Raw genomic sequence first — 25,486 nt, forward strand, 5'->3', positions numbered from 1 at the left:
AAGGCAAGAGTAAATGCCCCACTGGCTTGAGTTTAACCCTCTGGTTGCGTAATACTTTAAAATCACTATTTAGATGCGATGTTTCCAAATAATTTCAAATATTTTTCAGAGAAAGTGAACTGATACTATATAGTTCACGATAATAACATAATAAAATAGAAATCTGTAATTCGTAAAAATGAACACTCTAAACTGCAAAAAACGTGGGATGCAACAGAAAATGGACTGTTGTCAACCCGCGGAAATCGCGGGATATGCAGCTGCAAGGTTAATAATTTAGAGAAAACACATACATGCAACTTTTGCTTACATGAACATGCTTACTTTCTTTCTGTACGAAACATTCAAAAAGAAAGTATTGCAATATTCGATTTTCAAATTTTGAGGAGCCTCCAAGTTTCAAACCTTTCTTAGTTCAAGGCTTTGCTGAAAATGATCCATCTCTGCCATCACACACGATACCGCAAAAGATGAAACAGTCTCATTTCATCCTCAATACTTACACTAGATCGTAAACATCCACCAAATTTTGATTGAAATCCCCTCTGTGCATCTCTTCACTCGTAAGGACGAGGGCGCGACAGTTCGAAATTACAATAAGAAAGACGAATTTAATCGTATCGTTTTATCATCAAAATCGCAGGTCTGAGTGAAATTGAAGTCATATTCATCAAAGTGTTGATCACCTCTCGTTTGCACATATTCTCGTGTGTGGTTTGAGATGATTAGAAACGGAGCGTCTTAGTTAAATAAAATATGATTCTTGGTTTTGTTATCGATGTTGGTGTGTATGAAATTTTGGATGTTATCGATTGAAAAAAATAAATAAAATAAAACGCTCATAATACATATTCGGTTTTCATCATTATGCAAGAATCTCAAAATGTGCCGCATTCCTGTGTTCGTATACAGGAAAGTCGATTGCATTCCTGCTGGTTGAATGTGTCACCGATTCTACTGAGCAAATAGCATGCTGTTTTTGTCATGTGATAACAAAAAAAAAAACAACAACAAAGACATCTCAGAGAAAGCCTGTCGTCACTTAAATGTTGTGGCATCTTTTTTTTCTTTTCCATCAAAACCAAATTTTCAGTTCGATGTACTTTAGTACTTGAAAACTGCACTTCCTTTTCTCTGTTTTATTTTATTTCTCCGTCTCTTGCCCCAGCTTATAAACCGGAAGAAAATTCGAAATTTGCTTATTTTCTGAAAGTGTTTAGCAGTGGAAGGAGATTCGAAGACCTTTTTTTCCCCCTTCTTTTTTCAAATTTATTTTCGAGATGATAATTTGGCTACCGATATGCAAATATTTGAAATGTCACAGATCGTGAACACAAATGGTGGCAAAATTATCTCTCGGTTATTTTGAGGATTTGAATGCGTAATTCTCCTTTTTATTTGCTATATAAAAAGCTGCAGGAAGTGAAGTAATCCGAAGAATGAATGTTGTTTCTTTGTGTAACAAAATGCTCTTATCTCTGTGAAAGTTTCTAAGTAATGGATGTACATTTTACACATCTTTCAAAAATATTTACACAAAATTTAAGAAACATATCAATTATTGAATCAGAGTTTACACAGTTCCTTCAAAATTCAAACAAATTTTTTCATCGTTAAGAAGTGTCTAATAACATATATCAATTAAATTCGATTAATATATAGCAGGGGTGGGCAGACTTTTCTCTAGTTTGGGTAGTCTTAATTATATTCATCGTTGAAAATGAAGATTCACTCAAGTAAGTAGAGCCAAAGAACAATGCTAAATGATGTACAATTCTTTTTTAAAATTAAGATACTTTACTTCGTCCATTAGATAACAAAAGTTTTTCTTAGGTTCTGAACTACGTGCTTTTAAAATTATGCCATTTTGAAAGAGAAAACTTCATTTTCCTTAAAGGAGAAAGAGAATATACAATTTATATTTTCTTTTATTTCTTTCACATCAACATTACCAAATGGGTAACACATGAATGTAACAATTGGTTCTAGACTAGTAAATTGAAAACGTCTCTTGAATTCATTGTGAAGTTTTACTATTTCTTCATAATATTTCTATTTGTTTAATATACCTCCGTTTTTAAACAACTCGTCACAAATATTTTTGAAATTTTTCGTCTGTGTTCCATAAATATGGTACGTTGAATGTGCGCGTCTTAGGTCTTAGTAAAGGAGGCCATCCCAGACTGGCTTGGCGGTCCACCTATCGATCACGATCGACTTCAGAATCATCGATCGATCATCCCTGATATACAGAAACACTAACTAATGTAAATATTTTAAAGTTCTTTTTATAATTTATTTCCGTAAATATTGGTATCATTTTAGATTATTTATAGATTTTTTTTATGTTGACATTTTATCGAAATGTAATAAATAATGATGAATCATTTAGTCCATTTTTTAATTTATTCCCTGTACCTTAACCTTAACACCTCTCCATGCCCCTGCGACTATAATCTTTACGATTATTTAAACAGTTGGGTGGACATGGAGAGTGAGAGTAGATCCAGACCCCCGTGCCACTTTATCTAAATCAAATACTTGGTTACAAAAGAGAAAAAAAAAAGTATTTACAATATGTACAGAAAATGTTCCTTTTGATATACAGATAAGTTACATTGCTGGTTACAGTTGCGGTTCCTTCTACAAATGTGTGGACCGTTCTGGTGTATAACCACATTTGGTTTGTGTTTGGTGAATGCTATGCTGAGGGACTGGGCTGAATTAGCTGACTGAGGTGGGAACGACTAGATAGGAGCTTGGGGCTGGAAGGATTACAGATGGCTAAGCTAATGATGTGGAGGTAATGGTGATTGGGCTGATGATGTGGAGCTGATTTTGGCTAAGTTGTAGTTGGCTAGGTTAAAGATTTTTAGGCTGCAGTGGGTTGCATTGGAGTAGGCGAGTTGAATTCGGTTAGACTGGTGAGGAGCTGACTTGGCTAGGTTAGAGCAGGAATGGTTGGTTTTAGGTTGGGTTGGAGCAGGGATGTCATGGGCTATGCAGGACTGAATGGAGTTGTCTGAGCTTGAGGATGCGCTGCGTTGGTGGTTGGAGTTTCCGGGCCTGGGTGGAAGTCTTGTCGTGCAGGTGGTGAGATGGGTTTTCCGATGTTATAGGAGTGGTGGTCAGTATCTGAACAGCTGTGACTTTTCATGCAAGAATTGAACCATTTTTCTGATCTTTGCCCTGCTGAGAGAGTTATCTGCTACCCTGGAGAACCAGGCCTGTTGAAGGTTAGCTGATGGTTTCGTTAGGTGATAAGATGTAGTTAAAATGCATTCTGTTGCGTAGTGGAGTAGTGACCCCACTTTGCCGCAATTGCAGTAAGGTTCGTCTGCTAAATTGAACCTTTTTAAGTAGGTGGGAAATGGGCCATGGCCTGTGAAGAAGAGAATTTCTTCCCTTCTCCAGGGCGTAAGTTGTTGAGTGGCTTTTGGAAGAAGCTGGTAGATGAATCTTCCAGTTTCGGCCATTGTCCCATTCCGTTTGCCACTTTTCCAACATGGTTCGCCTTAGACTGGACTTTATGAATGAAATTGGGTATGGTTCGGGCTGGATAGGGCTGTCTGAATCAGCAGCTTGTTTGGCAAGTCTATCCGCTTTCTCGTTACCTGCATATCCGGCGTGGGCTTTTATCCAGGATATCTTTATGTTTGCATTTGTAGAGAGTATTGCAAAGATTTTCCTGGCACATTTGTTATTAGAGTTTGGATTTTTTGCTGCTAAGATGCTGGCCCTATTGTCGACGTAGATGGTAGATGTTGCTGATGTAGACTTCAGGAATTCTGTGGCCTTGTATAGGGCCTATTCTCTGTACCAGTGACCATGGACCTAAAGCAAAATTTCTCAGATTTTTCTGGTTCACTTCCACTTTTACAAGGAAAAAAAAACATTTTAAACATTCCCTTTTCCTTAATAATTAATCATGTTCAAATATTACCTCTGGGTCAGCTACCGCCTTTATGAAAGATTCTACCCTCCACTGGAGAGCAGTACTATTTTCATTGGGAATCTATGGCTTGGAGTTACAATATTTAATTAAGTTAGTCCATTTTCAATCTAGAGCTATTTTGAATTTGCTTTTTTATTTCTTCCTCCAGGGGATATCGGCGTCGTGGAGATGGTGCCCGTGTCCCAAACGCAGTTCGCACCCTTATCCGAAGCTTTGTGCAAAGTAGTTGCTGACCTGAACGGAGACGGAGTGCAGGCCTCGACCTCCACCATCCGAGTGAAGTTGGAGGAGAACTTCCCCGAGATGCAGGTGCCGGCCGAGGACATCCTCTACAAGACTCTCGGGGGACTCATCAAGGAGCGGAAACTCTACCACACGGGAAATGGTGGGTGATTTTCATTTTATAAGTTTTTGCTAGTCGATTGGTAAGTGAAAAAAAAGTGTAGTAAACGACACTGCTATTGTTTCCGCTAATCAAAGGTTTTAATGAAAGTTTGACTATACGGTTATAAAAGATTTTGTATTTGTGTTAAAACAGGGAATTCTTACCTCAGTTACTAAATACATATGTAAGAGAGAATCATCGATTGTAGGTAATAGTCGACGGTGATTTCGGAACTAAAATTTTAGCTGCGACGATTTTACAGTTTCTTATTTTGCCTTCAAAGAGAAAAATTAACAACTTGAATTTTTTTGTAGAGGTAATTTCTAACTATCATTAAATTCTTTTTCTACAATGATGTTTTTGTTTAATAATTGAAAATCTGTCAATCATTTTTTTTTCTACTAGGTTTTTTTTAGTTTTTGCCCAAATTTTAACTTGATGAATTTAAAATTATATTTGTGATAGCTAAAATTTCAACTGCAAGCTATTACTTGTGTCTGTTGGAATATAAGTTGCATGGACTGCATATGAACTATCGTGCAAGGTAGCCATAAAAGAACTTTTTCTGTTTGGCGGCCTCTGCAGCTAAAACGAATGAACGAAATGAAACCATATTTCATATGCAGATTGTGGAAGGCATGGTAAGATGAATTTGGAAGAAAAAAAATATGTACCGGAAGTTGCTGATAAAGGAAATACTGGTGCTGTGGGAGCACAGTTATAAATGAATTTATGAAACTCAGAGAAAATAATTTTTTATTCATCAATATTAAGGTTCCCTGGACGCCGTGCAGCGTTTTCAATATTCTGACCTTCCCTGTGTACAACATATTGCATATGGTGTATGATGTTTCCACTGATGCTTGTAAAGTGTCGGTTTCGATACTCATAACATCTCGTCTTATGTTCTGTTTCCAGACATGCAGGTTTGCTTAAGAGCAGCCACGACATTACACTGTGTAGAACAATCTTTCCAGTGAAGCATGCTGAAGTAAGATAGGACTCATATTAAGCCACACATCAACAGCCAATCCCCAACAGGATTCAAGAACACATGAATAGTCAAGAACGAACTGCTAACAGATCGCTTGCTTTTCCGTTGTGTATAATGTATAGTATGCATGGTGCTGCTGTCATTTTACGAATTTTATATAATCCATTTCGATCTACAAATTTCTTCTTTCGTACGTGACAGCAGCGCTAATATTTCTCCCATTGGCAACTTTTAGTACTAATTTTTTTTTATGCGGAATTCATCTTCCCATGCCTTCCACAGTCTTCATATGAAATGCGGTTTCATTTCGTTCATTCTTTTTAGCTGTAGATGCCCCCAAACAGGGAAAGTTATTTTATGGCTACCCTATATATTGACTTCCCTTGTACATCTTTGACATCTACAAAGTTAAGAAATATTTTCGTTATCATCAATATGATATATTACTTTATATTTATATATATCTGATATATTGTTTTATGTATTATTTTATAGATATTCCTTCTTATATCTTATGTAGCATTGATGGAAGGTCGACAACTAACGTGAAACAATTTGTCTGTAAATTTTTTACTGTATTTTTCATTTTCGCATGTTGAAAGACCAGACTTGCTATTAGGTTAATGCAGCACATAACGAAATCGTCGGGGTTTCGTAGCAAAAGATTGTATGTTTCCTTCCGGGCTTTTAAAAAATGCTTTTCAAAACTATTCTGTTATCCACCTCTCTCAAATGTTTGTGATCTTCTCCATATGAGAGAAATGAAACACTTAACGACCACAACAACGTTGAAGAAATTTATTAAAGGCAATTAATGTTCACGTGACGCACGTTCATTGCACTCCATTAGTTTAATTTTGGGCTCCAACGAGTCGTTTGTCTACGGAAAAAGGAGAAAAATTATTCTTAACACTGTTTCTCAGGATGGAAAAACACACAAGAATTCTTCACACAGAACAAAAAAGTATACTGTGAAATTTTTATGCAGTATAGGGGGACATGTTGTCGATAGTGTCTCTCTCAGTGGTGATCAGCTGTACACAAGAAAGTATAAGGGGAAATTAAGAATGCTTTAAACTTTTAATCTAAAATATCATGGCGTGACAATATGTTAGGCTTCTTTTCAACTTCGTCTAGTTTTATTGTATCAGCAATTACATTTTTTTTGTCACTTCATTAACAGAAAGAATGTCTGCGAAAAACACATTATAAGAATAAGAAACATCCAATGATTTAATGTACAGGGTGGTTATAATTAAAGTTCCACTTTGAAATAGTAATAAAAGAAAAACTACTGAACTAAATGTTGTCAAACTTGGTAATAGTTTAAAAGAAATCATGGGAATTTCTTTTTTGCCAAAAAAGAAAATTTCAAAAACTCACCACCCGGGCGGGGGGGGGGATGGTGATGTTTTCTATATGATTAAACAAAATAAGACATCAAGACATCCGTTTAAAATGCGTTTAACCGCTTCTGAAAAGTATTACAAAGCATGTTCAATGTGGCGCCCACCATTTTCTTGAAACACGCTTAATCGTATTACTGCATTCTTGACAGTAGCTCTTAGCATATCAGGAGGAATGTTACGCATATGTCGGTGTATCGCCTTTTTATATACAGCGCCATTTACCCCCTGTAGTGAGTTTTTGAACTTTTTATTTTTTTCGGCGGAAAAGAAATTTTTATGACCTGATTCAAAATATTACCAAGTCTGATAATATTTGGTCCAGTAGTTTTCCTTTTATGACCATTTAAAAGTGGAACTTTAATACATCCACCTTGTATATTAAAACATTAATCTGAAGCAAATTGAAAAATCTAATGTTTTCTATCGTTTAATACATGAGCTATTAAAATATTCACTTTGACTGTTCACAATATTGAAATATTGTGAACAGTCAGGGTGAATGTTTTATTGGATACTGTCGAGTCATTATTATTTTGTTGGATATTATTATTTTAAGTAAACACGTTGTTACGAAATTGTACTTTATTACTTAATTTGATTATTTAATTAGTTTCAAAAAGTAATTACTTTAGCAGAAAAACAACTGCAGAGAAATAAATTTGATATCACTGAAAAGCTAAATTTTCGAATTTTAATCTTTTGTAAAAATAGCATTTGGAAGATAATATTTTTCGAAGTTATTGAGAAAAACACTAAAAAAGCATTTAATTTTTAATTAATTAAAATATGTTTAAATTCATAAACTTCTTGGTGAGTACTTAATGCCCAAGAAATAACTGTGTACCAAATTTGGTTGCTCAACAGTCTTCTCTGTAGAATTTTTAAAGAACTTCCGCATTACGCTGTTCAACTTACCGATAATAATTACCAATAATTTGAACATTGTCATGTTAAAAGAGACATATCAATAAAATGAGGAAATGCAGACATACGTAAGATAGTAGTATATCTACAACTGTAATGTAAATGGGACGTAAAATGAAGTTATATTAATAGATTTCATTCTTACATTTGCACATATAATAACTACATTTCATAGAATGGAATTTTTTGTTATCAGGTTTCAATTGTTAATTGACTACTTTTCAAAATAATGGCTGGGTAGTAGTTGAAATCGTGAAATAAGACATACATGACGTGAAAAATGTTTAAAGCTATCTGCAGAATAGACCACTAGACGTAGATATACCAAATTTGGCACGTAGTCACTTCTTGAGTTTTGGTTTCCTCATTAAGAAAGAATTATAAAAATTCCTTTTAAATATTTTAATCGCATTATATTAATTTATTATTATTATTGTTAGTTATTTCAATTAAAAATATTCGTAATGTCTACGTTTTTTCTTAATACGAATTGCACAAGAATAATTTTTACACCATTTCAAAATTTAAAAAATAATTTTTTTAACGATACTAAATTTATTTCCTTACATTTTTTTCTTAATTGCACAAGAATAACAATATATTAATAATGCAATACTTTTAATAATTTAGTATTTAAAGCACATTTTAGTACTGTATTTGTTATAGTTGTACACCGTATGTATATACATACGCTTTGTGATAATCAACAAACAATTTTTTTTAGCTTCTTAAGCGTTGTATTGGTAATTCTAATTAAAAAAATGTTCAGACTTTTCTATGGAAAAAAAATACTTAGCCAATTTCACAAAAATTTCGTACACATGGTCGCTTGTGTATATAGTTAAGATTTTTGCAGCAGCAGTAACAACAAAAAAGTTCATATTTTGGCCGTTATATGGCGTTGCGGAACAGAGAATTTATATATTTCTTAATATACACAACATACTCTTCCGATATAAGGAGCTGTGAAACATTTTGATATCAAACAAGAATTCCATCATGAAACTAAATTTCGCAATTCACTCATTTTGAGCATTTCGATATGTAAATTGTTTACTCAGTGGCAACCTAACTATTCAACAGGAGACCGGGGCATTCAATAAGAGATGTTAAAACCAGGGCATTTCGATATGTAAAATTTTAGAGAATTTCAATATGTAAAATGTTTACTCAGTAGCTCTCTAACAATTTAACAAGAGATCGGTGTAAAATCGGACGAGGCCACAAATCAACTAGACAACTGGAAGTTGAACTTGCAACTGTCAACAGTAGTAATGAAGCAAGGAGCAACAAATGCAAATGGTAGCAATAATGCACATGCATCATCGTATAAATCGTGATACTATATACGACAATGCAGATAGTAATGAAAAATGTCCTGAAGTTTCACCCGTTTAAGATATCCCAGACTTGTAAGACGCTGCAAACACACGCACCTGTAGCATCTCATGTTCATCAAATGATTGCACTGCACCCTCCGAAACTGACAGTGCTATCCTTCATCTTTTGTCATTGTTTTTCATTTCTATGAGGAAAATACGGTATCGGGGTTGAAGACTCTACATGAATGTTCCTGAACTTAAATATTCCATCGCTTCAACTAGGACACCACAATCTTCTAGAGAGTTGATACGCCTTCGCATATTGCGTTACATGATCAAACGTTTTTACACCGTGACTTTTCGAATGACAGAGTGATTAACAAGTCAGTTCCAACATTCCGCGGAATATGTTGCGCATTTGACTGTCTAAGTAACCCTATCTAAATCTTCAATTTTGATTGCGGATGTTGAACTTTGGTTGTGGACATTTAACAGCTGCATTCATAAGGAAAATGTATCGGAAAACTGTTCTGAAAAACGGAGTTTCACAACATCTGTTCGAACTCCAAGCGAATGACTTACATTCTGCAGTGGAATGTTCGGCGCATCGAATGGTATTTCTAGAAGAAAGAAATGGAAGCATATCGAATCGTATCTATGATGACAGTATGATTCACATGTGAAGCAATAAAGTTATAACTCAACTTTTTTTTTGCTTAGTTTGTAATTAATTTCATTTGATACAATTTAAACTATTTCCCTCTAGCACTTTTCCTCTCCACATGATGGTGTCCTTAAGCGATCATTATTAGACATGCTAAGAAATATAGAAATGGCCTGCTCCACATCATCTTTTCCTCCCCTAGTGACAGAAATGTAAACTAATTTTTTTTTTCTTCAGAAATTAAACCTACGTACTATGGAGAACATGTACACAACATTTAGGTGACATTGGCGAGTATCTCTCCTACAGAGAAGTCTAGGAACCTTCCATTTGATTTGATCACCCTATAATCAAGAATAAACTTTTAAAAGGGACTCATTTCATTCCGTTATTTTGATCTAGATGTCAGAATCGCCTTTCATTTCTCTGAGGGATATTTTTTTTTTTTCGTAATGAATGTTTTATTTTACTTTCATATAGTGGAGACGCGTCCCTTAAATCTATAGAGCTGTAGAACCTCTTTCTCTCCGTTTGAGTATTGCGTCACCCTGAGAGTATCACGATCATAGAAAATACAAAAATAAATAAGTAAATAAAAATATAAAATGGAATCGTGTTTTCTTTTCATTTTTTTCTTTCTTTTACTCGCCTTATCTGAAATTCGGCTTCGTTTTATCGGCTTTTTCCCCTGTCTCTCTCATTGGATACTCATAAGTGTTGGTTTCTTTCTTGTTGCTTTAACGGAAACTCATCTGTTTTATTGAATATTCATTTTCTTTTGTTTGAGGTTAAAACTTCGGAAAAGGGGTATTTGAAAATTTTTCTAAAATGTTATTCAGCTGAAACTTTTTATGCAGATTCACTTGCTACTTGTGAAAAACGATGAATTGTCAGATATATTACATGTTTTGTTGATGTAAAGTGCTATTCTACAAAATGAGGTTTGTTAACCGCTTGGTATACGAATTTCTTGAGCAGACGACACATTCTGTTTGGAATAAGGTATTGCTATTTTACTCTTTGTGAGAAAGTGAAGAGCTCTTAGAATACTTCAGCTAAACTAAATGATTTTATTTTTTTGAATTTAAATGTTGTTTTATTACAGATTTAAATGTAATTATGCAGTTAGGTGCACAAATCTGCCATTTCACTGTAAGCAATGAAATGAAAGGAAATCCCTAACGGTAAAGTGTGAATATAATGAAACGCAATTTATTGAAGTGTTTGCTTTATCGTAAACATATACTATGGTCATTGCGAAATGATTTCTAGAAGGTTTTAATGCGATGTGTATTTAAATGTGTCTTTAGAAATGAATACAGACTTTGCAATTAATTTTTAACAAACCGATTCTCTTAGTATTTTGTAAAAAGCCCCCGTAATTTTGTTGGTGAATGATATTTCGCCGTTTTTATGCTGTCTGAATCCTGAAAGATTTTCTAATCGGTTGCATCATGCATTTGTAGGTCATGATTTCGAAGGCAGGATCTGAGAAAATAGTTAGTCGAATGAGAATTCTTAGGGGAGGTCTTCTTTCAAACGCTGCTTTGTATAATTAAAAATATTTTTAAAATCATATTGAATTAAATTGTTAAATTAGTATTAAAATTATAATAGAAAGTAAATACTATGCTTCCTTATTATCTTCATTATTAGAAAAGTAATGAGATTTTCAATAGGAATAATTTAGTAAATTGAAAGTATATCAAAAATTGGGAAATATGAGGCGAATATGGCGCCATCTATCGATTAGATTTAGAATCAATACAATAATGATAAACCTCCAACATTCTAACCATTACTACAATTGCCGACATGAAAATCACAGAAAAAAATTAATTATATTCAATGAATAAAATATTAAAAATATAAAAAATTACCAGAAAAATAGTTTTTCGTTACTATCTCATTTGTTTTCCTATTGGTAATGATTATTAGTGAAAATTGAATGTATGCTCCAAATTTTTCATAAAATCAGCATCTATTTCAATTTTTATAATTAAATATTTCAACAATCATTTTAAATTTTATAGAAAAAGCAATTTAAATAACAAATCAGTATAACAAAACCAAATGTTAAGTTATAAATAATCGGACAAGACCAAAACCGGATAATTTATATTATTTTGATTCCAAACTTTTCCAGTAGAAGTCGTTCTTAGTAATTGACTTCCATTTTCAACTACTTGGATGGACAGTAGTTGAGATTTCATAGTTTAGGTAAATATGTAATAAAATATTTCTGGAATTCCCTTTAAATTATTTTGTAATATTCTTTAATACTTTGAAATATTTTCTGAGGGAAAATCAAGAATGGTTTTTTTCTCTCTTGTAGGTTACTTCGTGGTGAGTCCGGAGACATACCGACAGCGTGCGGTCAGCCCTCTCTGCGAGCGGCAGATGCTGATGACTAACGAGGAGGCCATCGTGAAGCTGCACGGACGCAAGGAGTGCTCGCTGGCCATTCAGGTGGACGAGATGGACATTGCCGCAGCCTGGAAGTGCTCCTCTTCCGCATTCCTGCACGCCTCGCAGCGCAGTAAAGATGTCTCCTGCCAGATTACGCAGGTACTTCTTAAAAAAAAAAATTGTAATTCATTTAAAGTTTATTTAGAATGATTTTCCTCCTAACATTCTGATTGAAAGTACGGTGACCTTGTGGTAAGATCTTGGCTTCGGAACATGTTAAATCCGTCAGGGCCAAACGTCTTGCTGCTGGTGTGATGTGGAAACTTGAAGAGGACAATGTTAGCTCAGGTATCGCCCTCGTCAACTGATCGCGGTTCAGAATCATGATATCTGTCCCAGAAAAAATAGCCCTTGTGTTGCTTTAAAATGGGGCATTAATATAACTAATCTGATTGAAAGTACTCTTCAACTTTAAAGGTCATTTCGTTTTTTTTTTTTTTTTTTTTTTTTTTTTTAATAATTTCTGAAGGATGTACTAGATTTTTTCTTCCTAAAGTTTCCTTTTAGAGCCATTCTAACTATAAAAATTAAAGGGTGATATTAATTTTTGATAGTATATTACTTGCTGAGTAATACCGTCAGAATGTTGAAAAATCTTTAAACACTGATAACAATACTTATACGAAGTTTATGGACCAGAAACAGTTATTTCTGGAATGCTTTTGTATTTATTTTATTTACACTTTCCACACTTTTTTCTTTAAATTTTGCTTCTTATTATGTAAAAGAGAAAATAATTACCTCTCGCAAAATTTCAGTTTTTTGGTATTACGTTTTTGTTTAATAATGATGACTTATGAAAAGCACGGACTGTAAAAATTTGAATTGAAGATTTTTAAAACTAAATCTTGCTTTATACCGTTCTCTTTTGGATCTAAAAGTTTACCCGCACACTGAAATAAAGGATAATTAACAAACTTATGAAAAATAAAAAATCTAATTTAGACAGTCCTTTAAATTAAAATACTTTAAATTCAAAAATGTACAAGTAGTTTCGATTAAATATAAATAAGGCACGCAAACAAGAATGAATCTAATGTAACAAGAAAATAATAGAATTTTTACAATAAAAATCATTTAAATTCTTAGTGTGAAAAGCAGAATTCTACGAACGAAGAAAACATGGCATATATATTATATAAACATTTCAGACAAAGAAAGAACATTTGCTCTTATAGTTACGATTTGCTCGATGTACAGTGGATATTAAATCCGAATCAACGCAGGCTTCTTCATGTTTATTACTCGCGTTGTGTTGCAATGCGGTAATATGATTTTTTTTCTTCACAGGTTCCCCCGTCCCCGGACTTGCAATACCTGGAACGTAGTCACTCTCTGAAAATTCTACGAATGAAGCGACGCCCCAAGAGCAATGAAGGTGTAGACCGGGGCGGCTCTTTTAAGGAGACCAAAAGGCTCAGTTACTTGGCAAACGAGCTCAACGAAAACATCCAGGATCTACCCAAAAGTAAGAGAAAGGAGTCTTCTTTTGTGAATGCGACTCGCATAATTTTTAGATTACAGATGTCGAGATTCAAAATATTTTTTGAAATTTTATTTTTTTGAATCGAATGAAGGAAAAATTTGGTGTTCAGAGCAAGTTGCTGAATGAATGTTACCTGTTACAGTTCTTGTTTCATTATATAAACCATTTTCATTAATATTTTAATTAATTAATGTTCATTAATGTAAGAGCAGAATAGGAATGAGCATACACAAAAAATGTATAGCAGAATGTTTATTGACGTTCTAGTGATAGCAAATACTCAACATACCTTCCTGTACAGGTGAATCACACAATGTATATACAATTTTATCTCCATTCAAGTGATTTGTTAATACATTGCGTACGGGTCACGAGGCTTCTCGTTTTCAGTAGGCCGAACGTTATGGCCGGGTGAAACGAGATATCTCGTTTCAAACGGCCATACATGAAACGAGATATCTCGTTTTCATGTTTTTTCGGCTAAATAGATACATAACCAACCTGAGGCAAATATTTAGCGCATTAAGGACTACAAAGCAATCTGTAAGACATACGCCTGGGAAGCACGTTTTTGGGCAAACTTGTGCATTCTAAAATCATTATATTTTTTATTTTTATTTCATAATGGTGGTGAGGATCTAAAGGATTCTACGGCATCAAAATCCTTTAATAAAAATCAAGTGAAATAAGTAAAGAATGCTTTAGAAAAAAAGATTGCAGATTCGATTGGAGATATACTCAACATGAAATATTTCATTGTTGTAAATTACGTGCAGAATCGAGGATTATTACCTTGTTTTGGATTGCTGAATGGATACAACTGTAAAAATTAGGTCCGGCGATAAATCGTGATGATAAATAGCATTATTTGAAAACAAATATTTGCATTTACTATACTGGACTGCAATAGCATTACTGCAGTTATTATTTTTTTTTTTTCGAATACAAATGGCAGATTGATTTGCTTCATATCAGATTATCTTAACGATAATTTGGTTCCAGGATAAAATAATTCAATTTACGGATTTTAACACTTAGACTTATCGGCACGTAGTAAGAGAGCCCGGGGCTAATTGTAAATGGGGCAAGTTGTAATACACACTTTACGCAGAAGTTTTAAAAAATTTTAATCACAATTTTGGCTAAAGACGATTCTTATTACAGTACTTATTAGTTGACAATCAGTACTCAGTTACAATGGGTAATGAGAGGTTATGAACATGTGCTAGTTAACGGAAAAAAGATATTTCGTAAACTTTTTTCAAAAATATTTTTATTTATTTATTTCGAATATGTTTTAAGCTATAAAATGTTTTTTTTTCATTTTTTTGCAATATTTTTTATTTATCAACAAAAATATCTGCCATTTAACGATGGGTCAGTAATGACATCGTTATAAAACTTCGGGACAAGTTGTAATATTTTACAAGTTGCAAAATTTATCTTGATTTCGTAAAGAGTTACCTCATTTCGTAAAGAGTTAAATAAAGACTAAATTATTATTATTATTAATAATAAATTCCAATTTCTAACTCACTACCTGAAAAATAAACAACGGAGGAACACAACAACATAGTAAGAAGATACACTTTTAAGCATCGTTGTTTTTATTGTTACAACTGGCCCATATCCTGGGTAAATTGCAATAATCGACAAGTTTTGAAAAAAAATAAAATATAGTGCTTAAATCAACAAGGGTGTTGAATGTTTTTTGATGCGGATTATGAATAAATAGTTGAGTTATAAAATGGTAGTTATAATCTAGAAATTGCAAATACATTTAAAAATGCAAGCATTTTTCCAAACACGATTACAACTAGCCTCAGTGAAACTTACGTCCTGCTCGAACTGGTATATTTGCGTATCTGCTGTGGCTATCAGATAGACAAAGTCAAATATGATTCGGATTAAACAGCTACATATTTAAATATCGAGAAGAGCACTTAGCTCGAAAGAATGACATAATACAGAAATAAAATTTTTCTTTCTCTGCTATATCTGAGAACTGTATGATTCTCATTACGTTGTAAAATACGAGGGACAATTGGTATTTAAAAATGAAAATAAATTGATTCTAAATTTAATTGCCAAATATTTTAACACTCAGGTTTTTGCAAGTGTGCAAATCAATAATCAAATTTTATAATCAATTTTATAATGTTATAATCAAATTTTCAAGCAGTTCCTCATATGAGTTTTGAATAATGTACATTTATTGGTTTCTCGGTGACAGACGCTTTAATCATCTGTCCATATAATGAGCAATTCAAATTATGCACGTGGCGCCATCTATTTATCAGATTGGGAATCATTAGTTTTTGGATTCTATATTATTTATTATTATGATTTATGAAATATATTAAAGAGTAAAAAATGGAACGAAATAATAAAACTGTTTAGTTTTAAACGTGTTTTATTTATACAATGAAAGATAGGGAAATATATTTTGTATTGAAGATCAAGCAGCGTCATATAAACAGTTAATACAAAATGAAAATCATGAAAAAGAACACTTTCTGGACATCATTAAAAAATAATACCTCTCTCTCCCTCTCTTTATATATATATATATATATATATATATATATATATATATATATATATATATATATATATATATATATATATATATATATATATATATATATATATTTCGTTTATTTCTGTGCACCTCTTATACAATTTGACTTGGCAGAACTGAATAAAAATGTAAAACTTTTACACACAGGTGTTTTAGAATTTAGAAGGAATAATTGAACTATTGCAAAATTGCTACATACCCTGAAATGAGAGTAGAACGATTTTACATTTTCCCACCATAATTCCAAAACGTACTATGCCACAATTATTACTTTTTTACAATCTTAAAATTAAAAAATAATTAATTTTTCAGTGAAATAAATTTCGACTTTTTCTCTAATTTTAATCAAAATGTCAGTGCCTTTTATATATCAGTGCCTTTTCCGATTCAACCTAACCGCGTCTAACCAGTCATTTTTATTTCATAAATTTGCTCGCATCCATTAAGGAATTTCATATTTCTTTTACAACACAATATACATCAAGTTCCAGAAGCGGGAATTCTAAACATATATAAATGAGACTAAGAGCGTTTTCTTATCCGAAAGCTTTAATATAAAGTAGTTAATTGGGATTGGGGATTCTAAATCATCTTAAGGCGTTTAATATAAAAATTTCAAAATTGTATAGTCGAAATGATAAGTGTTTTTTTTTACAGACACACACATGCTGAGCTAATAAACACAGGCCGATTCGAGGGTACAGAGATTAGTATGTTATAAACATGATTATAATTTAATTTTCTTAAAATATTTCTGTCAGAATCTCATATTTTTACATTTTTTGTTACTTCCATGTGCCTGATAAAAATATATCAGGATTCTAAATAAATTTATTTATTTATTCATTGAATAAGAAAAATCTTAATGTGAACTGGAATATTTTATATTCTAGTAGAATGTTAATAATTTCTCCCATAATGTTGATATCTTAGGCTAATAGATTAATGTTTATATACAGAAGCAATATGCACAATTAATCACTTAACTGTTTTTGACGAGTATACTCGTCATGGGAAAAGTACAACATTTTGCGTTATGACGAATTTATTCAATGATAATAATTATGTTTATAATGAATTATTTATTATATTTATAATTAATTATTTATTATATTTATAATTAATTATTTATTATATTTATAATTAATTATTTATTATAATTATTTATATTTACAATTGATGCAGGAGTAAGTTCGATTTATGCAGTCATGTAGCTTACAGAACGAAGACGTCACGATTTTTGTTGAGTATATAAAAGATTAAAAACTTTATAGTATTAAAATGCTTTTATGTAATGAATCGTAAAAGCAGGATATAAAGTCTCAACGAATATCAAAGGAAACAAAAATTTCCCGAATATTTATTATATAAAAATTAAAATGCATTACAAAGCCCCTTGTGTTTTTTGCGATTTTTGTTTTCACTTCTAGACTTTTGATTTAAAAAAAATTCCTATTTCATGCATTAATAAAAAGCGTTTTTTAAGAAGTTTTTTTTATTATTATTTCATAATCGATTTCGGTGATCAGTTGCTTTCCACAATACAATATTATATTAATCTAGCCATGTGAATCACCTTTAGTTATGTATGTCTTATCACAAAATAAGAAAGAATTGTTTTAAATTGTACTTACGCAATAAATACTGACCATTCTTGTTGATTAGCTTTGGTTGCTAAAGGAAAAAAAATCTGTCTGCTGTTGAAACGGTAAACTCTGCCAAAGTTTTATTTTGTCATTGATATCTATCATAAATGGAGGGCGATGGGTAAGTGCGGTGTCAGGCGGATATATATATATATATATATATAGAAAGAAAGAGGGCATGAGCTTTTATATGAAATAAAAATTGGCAGACTTTGCCAAGGTTTCTACCTTGTAGATTATATAGTGAAGTATTACTTTTAAGATTTACAGAGATGGAGTATGATTGGTGGCAGGGAACCTTTAGTGACATTTTTATAAATCATGAGTGTTCATATAATATAAAAATCGACGAAATCGGATCAGTAGTTAGGCTTGGGACTGTTACTTTAGTTTTGCCTATTTTTTAAGTACAGAAAAGATATCAGATTTCTGAAGATGCCTGCATGTTTGAGTCTGTTATCATTGATTTGTTGAATTATTATCTTTTTTACTGTTAAAACATACTTTTTTTAAATTTAACAATACTATTCGTGCAAACTGCCCTTACAAACCATTCTTTCTTTCTTTCCTTGTTTTCGGAATTTTGAAAATCTTTGCTGACATTTTTGCTCACTCTGTAGTATCTTAATACAATTTAGTGAAGCAATGAAGAATAATATGTAAATGAATGAAGACGGAAAACTTATTCTATTTGTGTCTACACATAGTAGCATGAGTGTTTAAAATTGTTTCAAACATTTGAGCAGAAAAAATTGTATTGACATGTTCGGGTCATTGTTTTACTCTGAATTTTTTCCATGATTAACGATACTTTTTTCACTATTGCAGGTGAGAAACAGTCTGTACTTGCGAAGATCTTGAAACGCATGCAGTCTCTGACGGACAAGTCAGCCAAGCACGTTTCCTTTTCCGCCCAGTTCCCTCCCCTCGAGTGGCTAGAGAATGGCCATTTGCACGGACATTCGGTGGCCACGCAAACACTTCTGCAGAAAGTAAGGCACTCATTGTTTTTGTGGTTGCGCGCCATAAAAAAAATAAAACTGAATCAAATTAGACTGGAACTATTTCTATTTTTAAATGGTGAAGTAGTAAAAAAATGTTGCCAAACAAACGGCATAAAATAATAATACAAAAATTATTCTATTAGAATTCAAAGGATTAAAGACTAATGCTTGGGATTATAGGTGTTATCTTTCAGAATTAATTTTTCAAATTTATTCTGTTTATCTTAAAATTCAGATTATGTGCTTGGATTATATACCACATCATAGAGTTGAATTCTGTTAGTATATGCAATCCCAGAGTTCGAAATTTAAATCTTACATTTTATACATTCGCTTTAAATGCAGGGCTATGATGTCTTGGTGTTAATGTCTAGACTTTAGGGTCGGAGAGTTTCTAATTGGAAATTCGATTCTGAAGTTGATTGATTATAAGTTAAATCTGTTAAGACTCCGTGCCCTACCGCTAATGTGGCGCAAAAACTTGGAAAGGAAACGTCGACTTTGTTATTGTTATCTGACCTCAGCTCAAAATTACGAGAACCATTTTAGAATAGTTCTTTTGTGATTTCAAATAGGGGAGGAAAATATAAATTCTATTCTTTATCAGTATTTTGTCTTCTACTAACACCCGTTTTAAAGAGAAAAAATAGATATAATTTTATTAAAATTTTAACAGGTAAGCATGTAGAAATAAAGATTATTGTATTATAAGCAGTAAAATCCTATCTAACATCAATTTTTTTTTATTATATAGGTTTCTGTCATTACTTGCATTCTAAAAGCATTATATTAAATTTAGGATTCACTATTCCTAATTGGTTCTGAATAATTGGATTTCAGCTTAAAAAAAGAGCGCAATTTGAATTTAATGCCGCTAATTAGACAGATGGCCCAGTAGTTGATACCACATCTATTACATTTATCAACACACCGAAATCAATTTATTAAATCTGAATTCCAATATATATATTACGGTAAATGGGATTAATCCGGTGATTATGTATAATTATCGGTGATTATTCATAATCACCACTAAACTTATTATGAATTATCACTTTTAATTATACATAATCACCGGATTAATCACATTTGCTGTAATGTATATATTGGAATGCTTCATGCTTTGATGCATATCTTAGAGTGGTGTTTTTCAGACACATATCAAAGCATAGAAGATGGTGAGTATTATTTATGTTTTATTCACATATTTCGGGCGCAAGGAATAGTATATATTCGTTTTCTTAAATAATAGTATGCAATCCTATTGTACTTTTCTGCTGTTATAGAATTATTCAAAGATAATATTTTAAACTAAAATATAGCTTTTTAAACACCCCTTGAAAATGTAGCGCCTTTTTTTTAATCCTAAAGAATGATTTATGATGAACGATATTTTGCCATACATATGAGAAGTGTCTGTACAGAAAATAATACAGAGCTTATAAACTTCCTATGAAGTATAAATCTAGTCGTTTATATCTTGTGATTAACGAAAGAAAATAAGAATTTCTTGTTGATTTGATTTTGTAATAATATTTAAGTGATGAAAATAAATTTAATTCTTCTTAATTCATTCTTAAGGTTGATCCCAAAGCAAATGTGAAAAGAATAGAACCAAGTTGTCCAAAGATACCATGGGACGAAGTCGATGGAAGAGGTTTTACGTATTACTTCACCTCTAACGGAGTGCCCAAATCTACTTTTGTGGATACAGATTCCAACAAATACAAGAATGCTTCGGTTCCCATGCGCCAGGGAAACTCTAGACATTCCCCTTCACACAGATACTCACACGGGTCATTCTCAAACTATGCCAAGCGTCGCCACAGGCATAGAAGAAGTTCCAGTGAGAGTCCCAAAATTCACAAAACACTATCCAATGGCCATAGGAACAGTTCACCTGGATCTAAATCTCCTACAGACCAGAGTGACGCCAAACTCTCCTTCAGCTCTTCTAGTGGCTCAGCCAATCCAAAAGCCATCGTCAACCCCCGCCTACAGACTCTGGAACATCCTCATGGCCCCAGGACTAATTTATACTCCAGCAACACTCTTCCTTCCAACTGGGAGAGTAGAAATAATGCATCGCCTCTGCGTGCCCCTGAAACAAAGCAAATCAAAAACTCATCCACTTATTCCCCAAAGACAATAAAACGGATTCCTGTGATCACGAATAGTCCAAAGTGTGTTGCAGAATCGAAGCTGGATAAGGAATTGAGGACCTATTCACCAAAAATGCCAAGATCAATACAAAGTGTTAACGTTCCAAAAGTGCTACCAACTCAAAATCAAATGAAAGGCAAGGATTCCAAGGATAAGAGCAATCTCAGGAACAATCAGGAATCAGAGGAGGACCATTCTCTGTCGAGGACCCTCAGTGACGCCAAGTTGGCGCTGAGCGAATCTTTCAGCGATACGTCTGTGTCCTGCAATGGTGTAGAGCCTTTGAAGAAGAGCATTGATATAAAACCTCTCGTTCTCAAGAGTTTTGTTGACGAACCGAAAGTAACTCAAAAGGCAGAAAAGAAAGCATCTCCTCCAAAAGAAATAACGGTTGACAATTCCGTCAGCGTCGAAGTCGCTTTGGAAAAGAGTCCTCAACCGTCGAATAAAAAGAACAACATCTCGACGACCGTCGTTACCGAAGAGACCACGGTAACCAAAGAGAACGGCAATTCCAAAGTTGTCACTGTGACCAGCATCACAACTAGTTTATCACACGGTGGCATAAAAGATTTGGAGAAACCAAGCCCCGATAAAAGTTCATTGGACAGTGTAACGAGCGAAAAGCAGAAAACGTCGGTGAATGATCTGAACATCGAAACGGTGAAAGGTTCTAGAATAATTGATTGTAGTAGCTCTTGTAATATAGTCACCGAAGTAAAATGATTATTATTTTTTGTAAAAAAACCGTAAGCATATCGTTAAAACTCAATAATATGCCAACCTGTGAGGTGGGATTTGTATCACTAAGTGAAAATTCGTGGCTCACATAATTATTAAGCTATTACCTTGTCATCCATCTAGAATAATTGTATCTGACAGAAGTAGATAGAAAATTTCTTGTTATACATAATTACACTGGTTGATCAGTTACCGAATATAATCCGTTCGAACACAAAGTTTGTTGAAATCGATCTTGGTAATGAACTATTCGTTAACTGGCTGTCCATTTCAGACAGATTTCTAGGATTTAGTCATTCTGAAACAGGGAAAATAAATAAAAAAATCATACGCTTTTTTAATACATTATTTTGTATGTAATAACAATAACAGATTTTTTTTTTCAGTTTCTATGGTTAACACAAGTTTGAAACTATTCCCATTTTTATTGTTATATTCATCTTCCAACTTATTTCTTTTATACATTTTTTTTCAAATAAAAAATGGCTAATTTTAATAAACAACTATGAAAAGTTCTCACAAAAATTCAGAAAACAGATATCATTAATGTAAAATTATGAATACAATACTTAGAATCTTGTTCTTGAAATATTCATCTATCGATACATAGAAATTTTCAATATTCGTTTTCCAACTGTACATAAGAGAGTATTAGCTGAAGCTCTTAGAATTATTTAGTACCCACTTTCATCTTTCTCTCTCTCTTGCAATGGTGCCAACAGATGACAGTTTTCTATAAACAACATGAATTCTCTATGCATTCGTTACACGGATGTAAAAATCATTTCACTGAAATATTCGTAGACATTGTTACCTAGGATAGAATTCTGTTAAAGATAGAACTCTGTTAGGATAGACCTCTTCGTTAATTTAGTAATTAGTTTTTGTCTGTTTTTCAATTAGTTAGCTGTCCACGATTTTATAAAAACATACACGAATGGATTCATATTCAAATAGTAACTAAGTGCGATTTCAAGTGAATGAAAAAAATTAAGTGAAGATTGGAGTAATTAGAAATAATATTTGTAAATAAATTTGAAATGGATCGATACATGGAAGCTTTCAAGGATAGTACTACTAATCAGTACGAATGGGTTTTTTTTTTGTATCTGCAAGGGAATATAGATCTCGTATAATTCAAAATTTCTGAAATTTTTCCAGTATTACCAAGATAAATCTCACCATAGACGGTGTTTTCTCAAAAACATTTCTGTAATTAGAAGGAAAAATATATCGATGATTAAGAAGAAAACATGAGTTTTCTTCTTAACGTTTATCTTTCACTTTTTTCATTCTATGCACTAAAAAATATAATACTATTTTTCCAGACATTCTTAAAAGTAGTCCTTTTGATTTGGTGCTTGGTGAGCCAATGATCTGGACATATTTGGTATGAATTAGTAGTCTTGTCAAAAGTGTTGAAAAATAAGGGTACATAGACCCTACTTTTTTCAATAAAATATTTGAGAAAAATCGTACTCTTTAATAATGCGAAAATTTAGTTCTTTTTTCCTACTATGAAGACAGGAAACTCGAGGAGTACTTTGGTTAAAGGACCTAGTAAAAATGCCTAAAAAATGTTTTTAACTGGAAAAATAAGAGATACCTAAAATCTGGTTAAAGAGTAGTTAAATTTTAATATAATTCCAAAATTGTATTACTGGGAATGAGGAAGAAAATGTGCTTCTATCATCTTGTTTAGATCTCTCCAAGATAAATTATCATCCGGTGCTTGTAAGAAATTATACAAAGTTTCCTGAAAATATATACACTTTTTATTTATAATATAAAAATATCCTAATAATAGACTTTATATTATAATTGATACATTATTAACCATGTATTAATTAAGTTATAAATTAATGTTTGGTTTGTTTTAAAGGATTTTGCCTAAAATATGGCTAGAACTAAGAAGGGACATCGAATGCCCCTCCACAGTACTCAACAGACTACAGATTTATGTCCAATGAATTTTCTTCCATGATAATTTTTGAATTATAATGTTTATAGTTTGATGTTGTCAACGTGAAAAGAATGTGTTCAAATATCAAATAATGGCGGCGTTTCTAATGCCATTTGTCTTCGTTATCAGCTGTGTCGATCATCAGTTTTACAACTTTCGATAGCAGATAAGTTTCTAAATCCATTTTAATGACTCTGATGCATGTATTATTATTTTTTCATGGAATAATTACTTATAAATGTGTACACACAGTTTTTAAGATTTCTGTGTTTATGTTTTTGGGAATTGCTTAAATGATAAGTCTAAGAATTCCCCGTTCGAGGCCTTTACAGTGGCTCACGTTAGTCCGAAAATTTTTCAAAGAAATTCAACATAGATGGTGTATTATTGAGTTTTCATTGTGATTGCAACATTTTTGAGTTTAGGTTTCTATCCTATTTTATAAGTTAGGTGTTATGAATTTAGGTAGATTATTCTATAACATTCAAACAAATAGATAATACATCCGCCCATGACTTTTGTTCTTGTGTTATTTTTATAACATGGAAAAAAAAAACAGATAGCAGAAACCTCAACTTTATTGCTCATATGAAAAAATTTTTGTAAAAATATTTGAGTATTCATTTTTGATGGATACAATGTTTGTACTACTTAGAAACTTTTAATAACCATTGTGATGAAATTTACTCTTTTGTATACAATCTAACAGATATTGATAGCGATTAGATCTTTCTCGAATAAAAGTCTTTTCATAATGCGACTGAATGTAGCAAAATGCGTCTGTCATTGAATCCTTGTAAACACATAACTCACTTCAACGAATAAACGGAATTTCACCAATGAATGAACAGAATAAATTCATTCAAAGAATAAGCAAAAACGAATGAAGAAGTTTTAAAATTTGTTAAGAAGAAATAATTTTGTTACAAGTTTTTTTTTCGCGTATCAAATTTATAAAGAGAATTGAATTATCAACCATTGAGTAAATCTACAGTTTTAGAAGCTAGCTAGAGTCCCAAGATATCATGTGTATGTATCTAAATAGGATTACGCAAACACTCAAAAAACACAATGGATGAAATTTAATACGTTTTCTTATACAAAAAGATACGTATTAAATTTTTAATCTACCGTTGAGTAGTGTATACTAGTGATAATTTATTTCTACTATACAAATATACCCAAAGACATTTTTGATCTTTAAAAATATTTCTTTTTAACGTATTTATTGCAAATAATATTGAATGATGATCTTTAACTCACTTTCAGTGTTTCATTTATTTATCTGATCTCTCCTAGTGAAATCTAAAGAAAATATTTTAGACATTTTTTAGAGACTTGAGTTTATTTAAAAAACCATTATTACCAAGACACTAGGTATGATTATTTGTGTATTTGCTAAGAATGATTAAAATTGAAAGTAACGTGAGAAAAATATAGAAATCTGAGGAAAGTACTAAAAGTCTGGTATCAATGATTAAATAATATTTTGAGTTATTTAATTTCTTAAATATTATTTTTGGACTATCGTTTTAGCATCGATTTTGAAAATGACCAAAATTATAAAATTAAATACATAAATAGAGAATCAATTTTGATTACAGATTTTAGGTTCTTTCTTTATTTGGAAAAATATATGGAATGTTAAGGGAAGCATACTCCAATCATTTTTAGGAGGTTATGACCTATAAATCTGTATTTTACATTAGTTATATGATAAATTATAATCAGAAGAATTTCGGGTTGATAATTTGTTAGAATTTTTCTATGATTTTTTTGT

General features: G+C 32.1%; 1 protein-coding gene across 1 annotated transcript in view; it reads left to right on the top strand.

The window, feature by feature from the left end:
* The window catches only part of LOC129981822 (storkhead-box protein 1-like), a 92,812-nt gene extending 70,559 nt beyond the window's left edge, over window positions 1-22,253 (top strand). The window contains exons 2-6 of the mRNA XM_056092846.1: window positions 4,104-4,340; window positions 11,989-12,221; window positions 13,413-13,590; window positions 18,664-18,827; window positions 20,421-22,253. Coding sequence (XP_055948821.1) covers window positions 4,104-4,340; window positions 11,989-12,221; window positions 13,413-13,590; window positions 18,664-18,827; window positions 20,421-21,728 — 2,120 coding nt within the window. The 3' untranslated portion in view covers window positions 21,729-22,253. The remainder of the gene's footprint in view (window positions 1-4,103; window positions 4,341-11,988; window positions 12,222-13,412; window positions 13,591-18,663; window positions 18,828-20,420) is intronic.
* Window positions 22,254-25,486: the final 3,233 nt, after the last annotated feature.

This window comes from Argiope bruennichi, chromosome 8, assembly GCF_947563725.1.
Source record: "Argiope bruennichi chromosome 8, qqArgBrue1.1, whole genome shotgun sequence".
Lineage (NCBI taxonomy): Eukaryota > Metazoa > Arthropoda > Arachnida > Araneae > Araneidae > Argiope > Argiope bruennichi.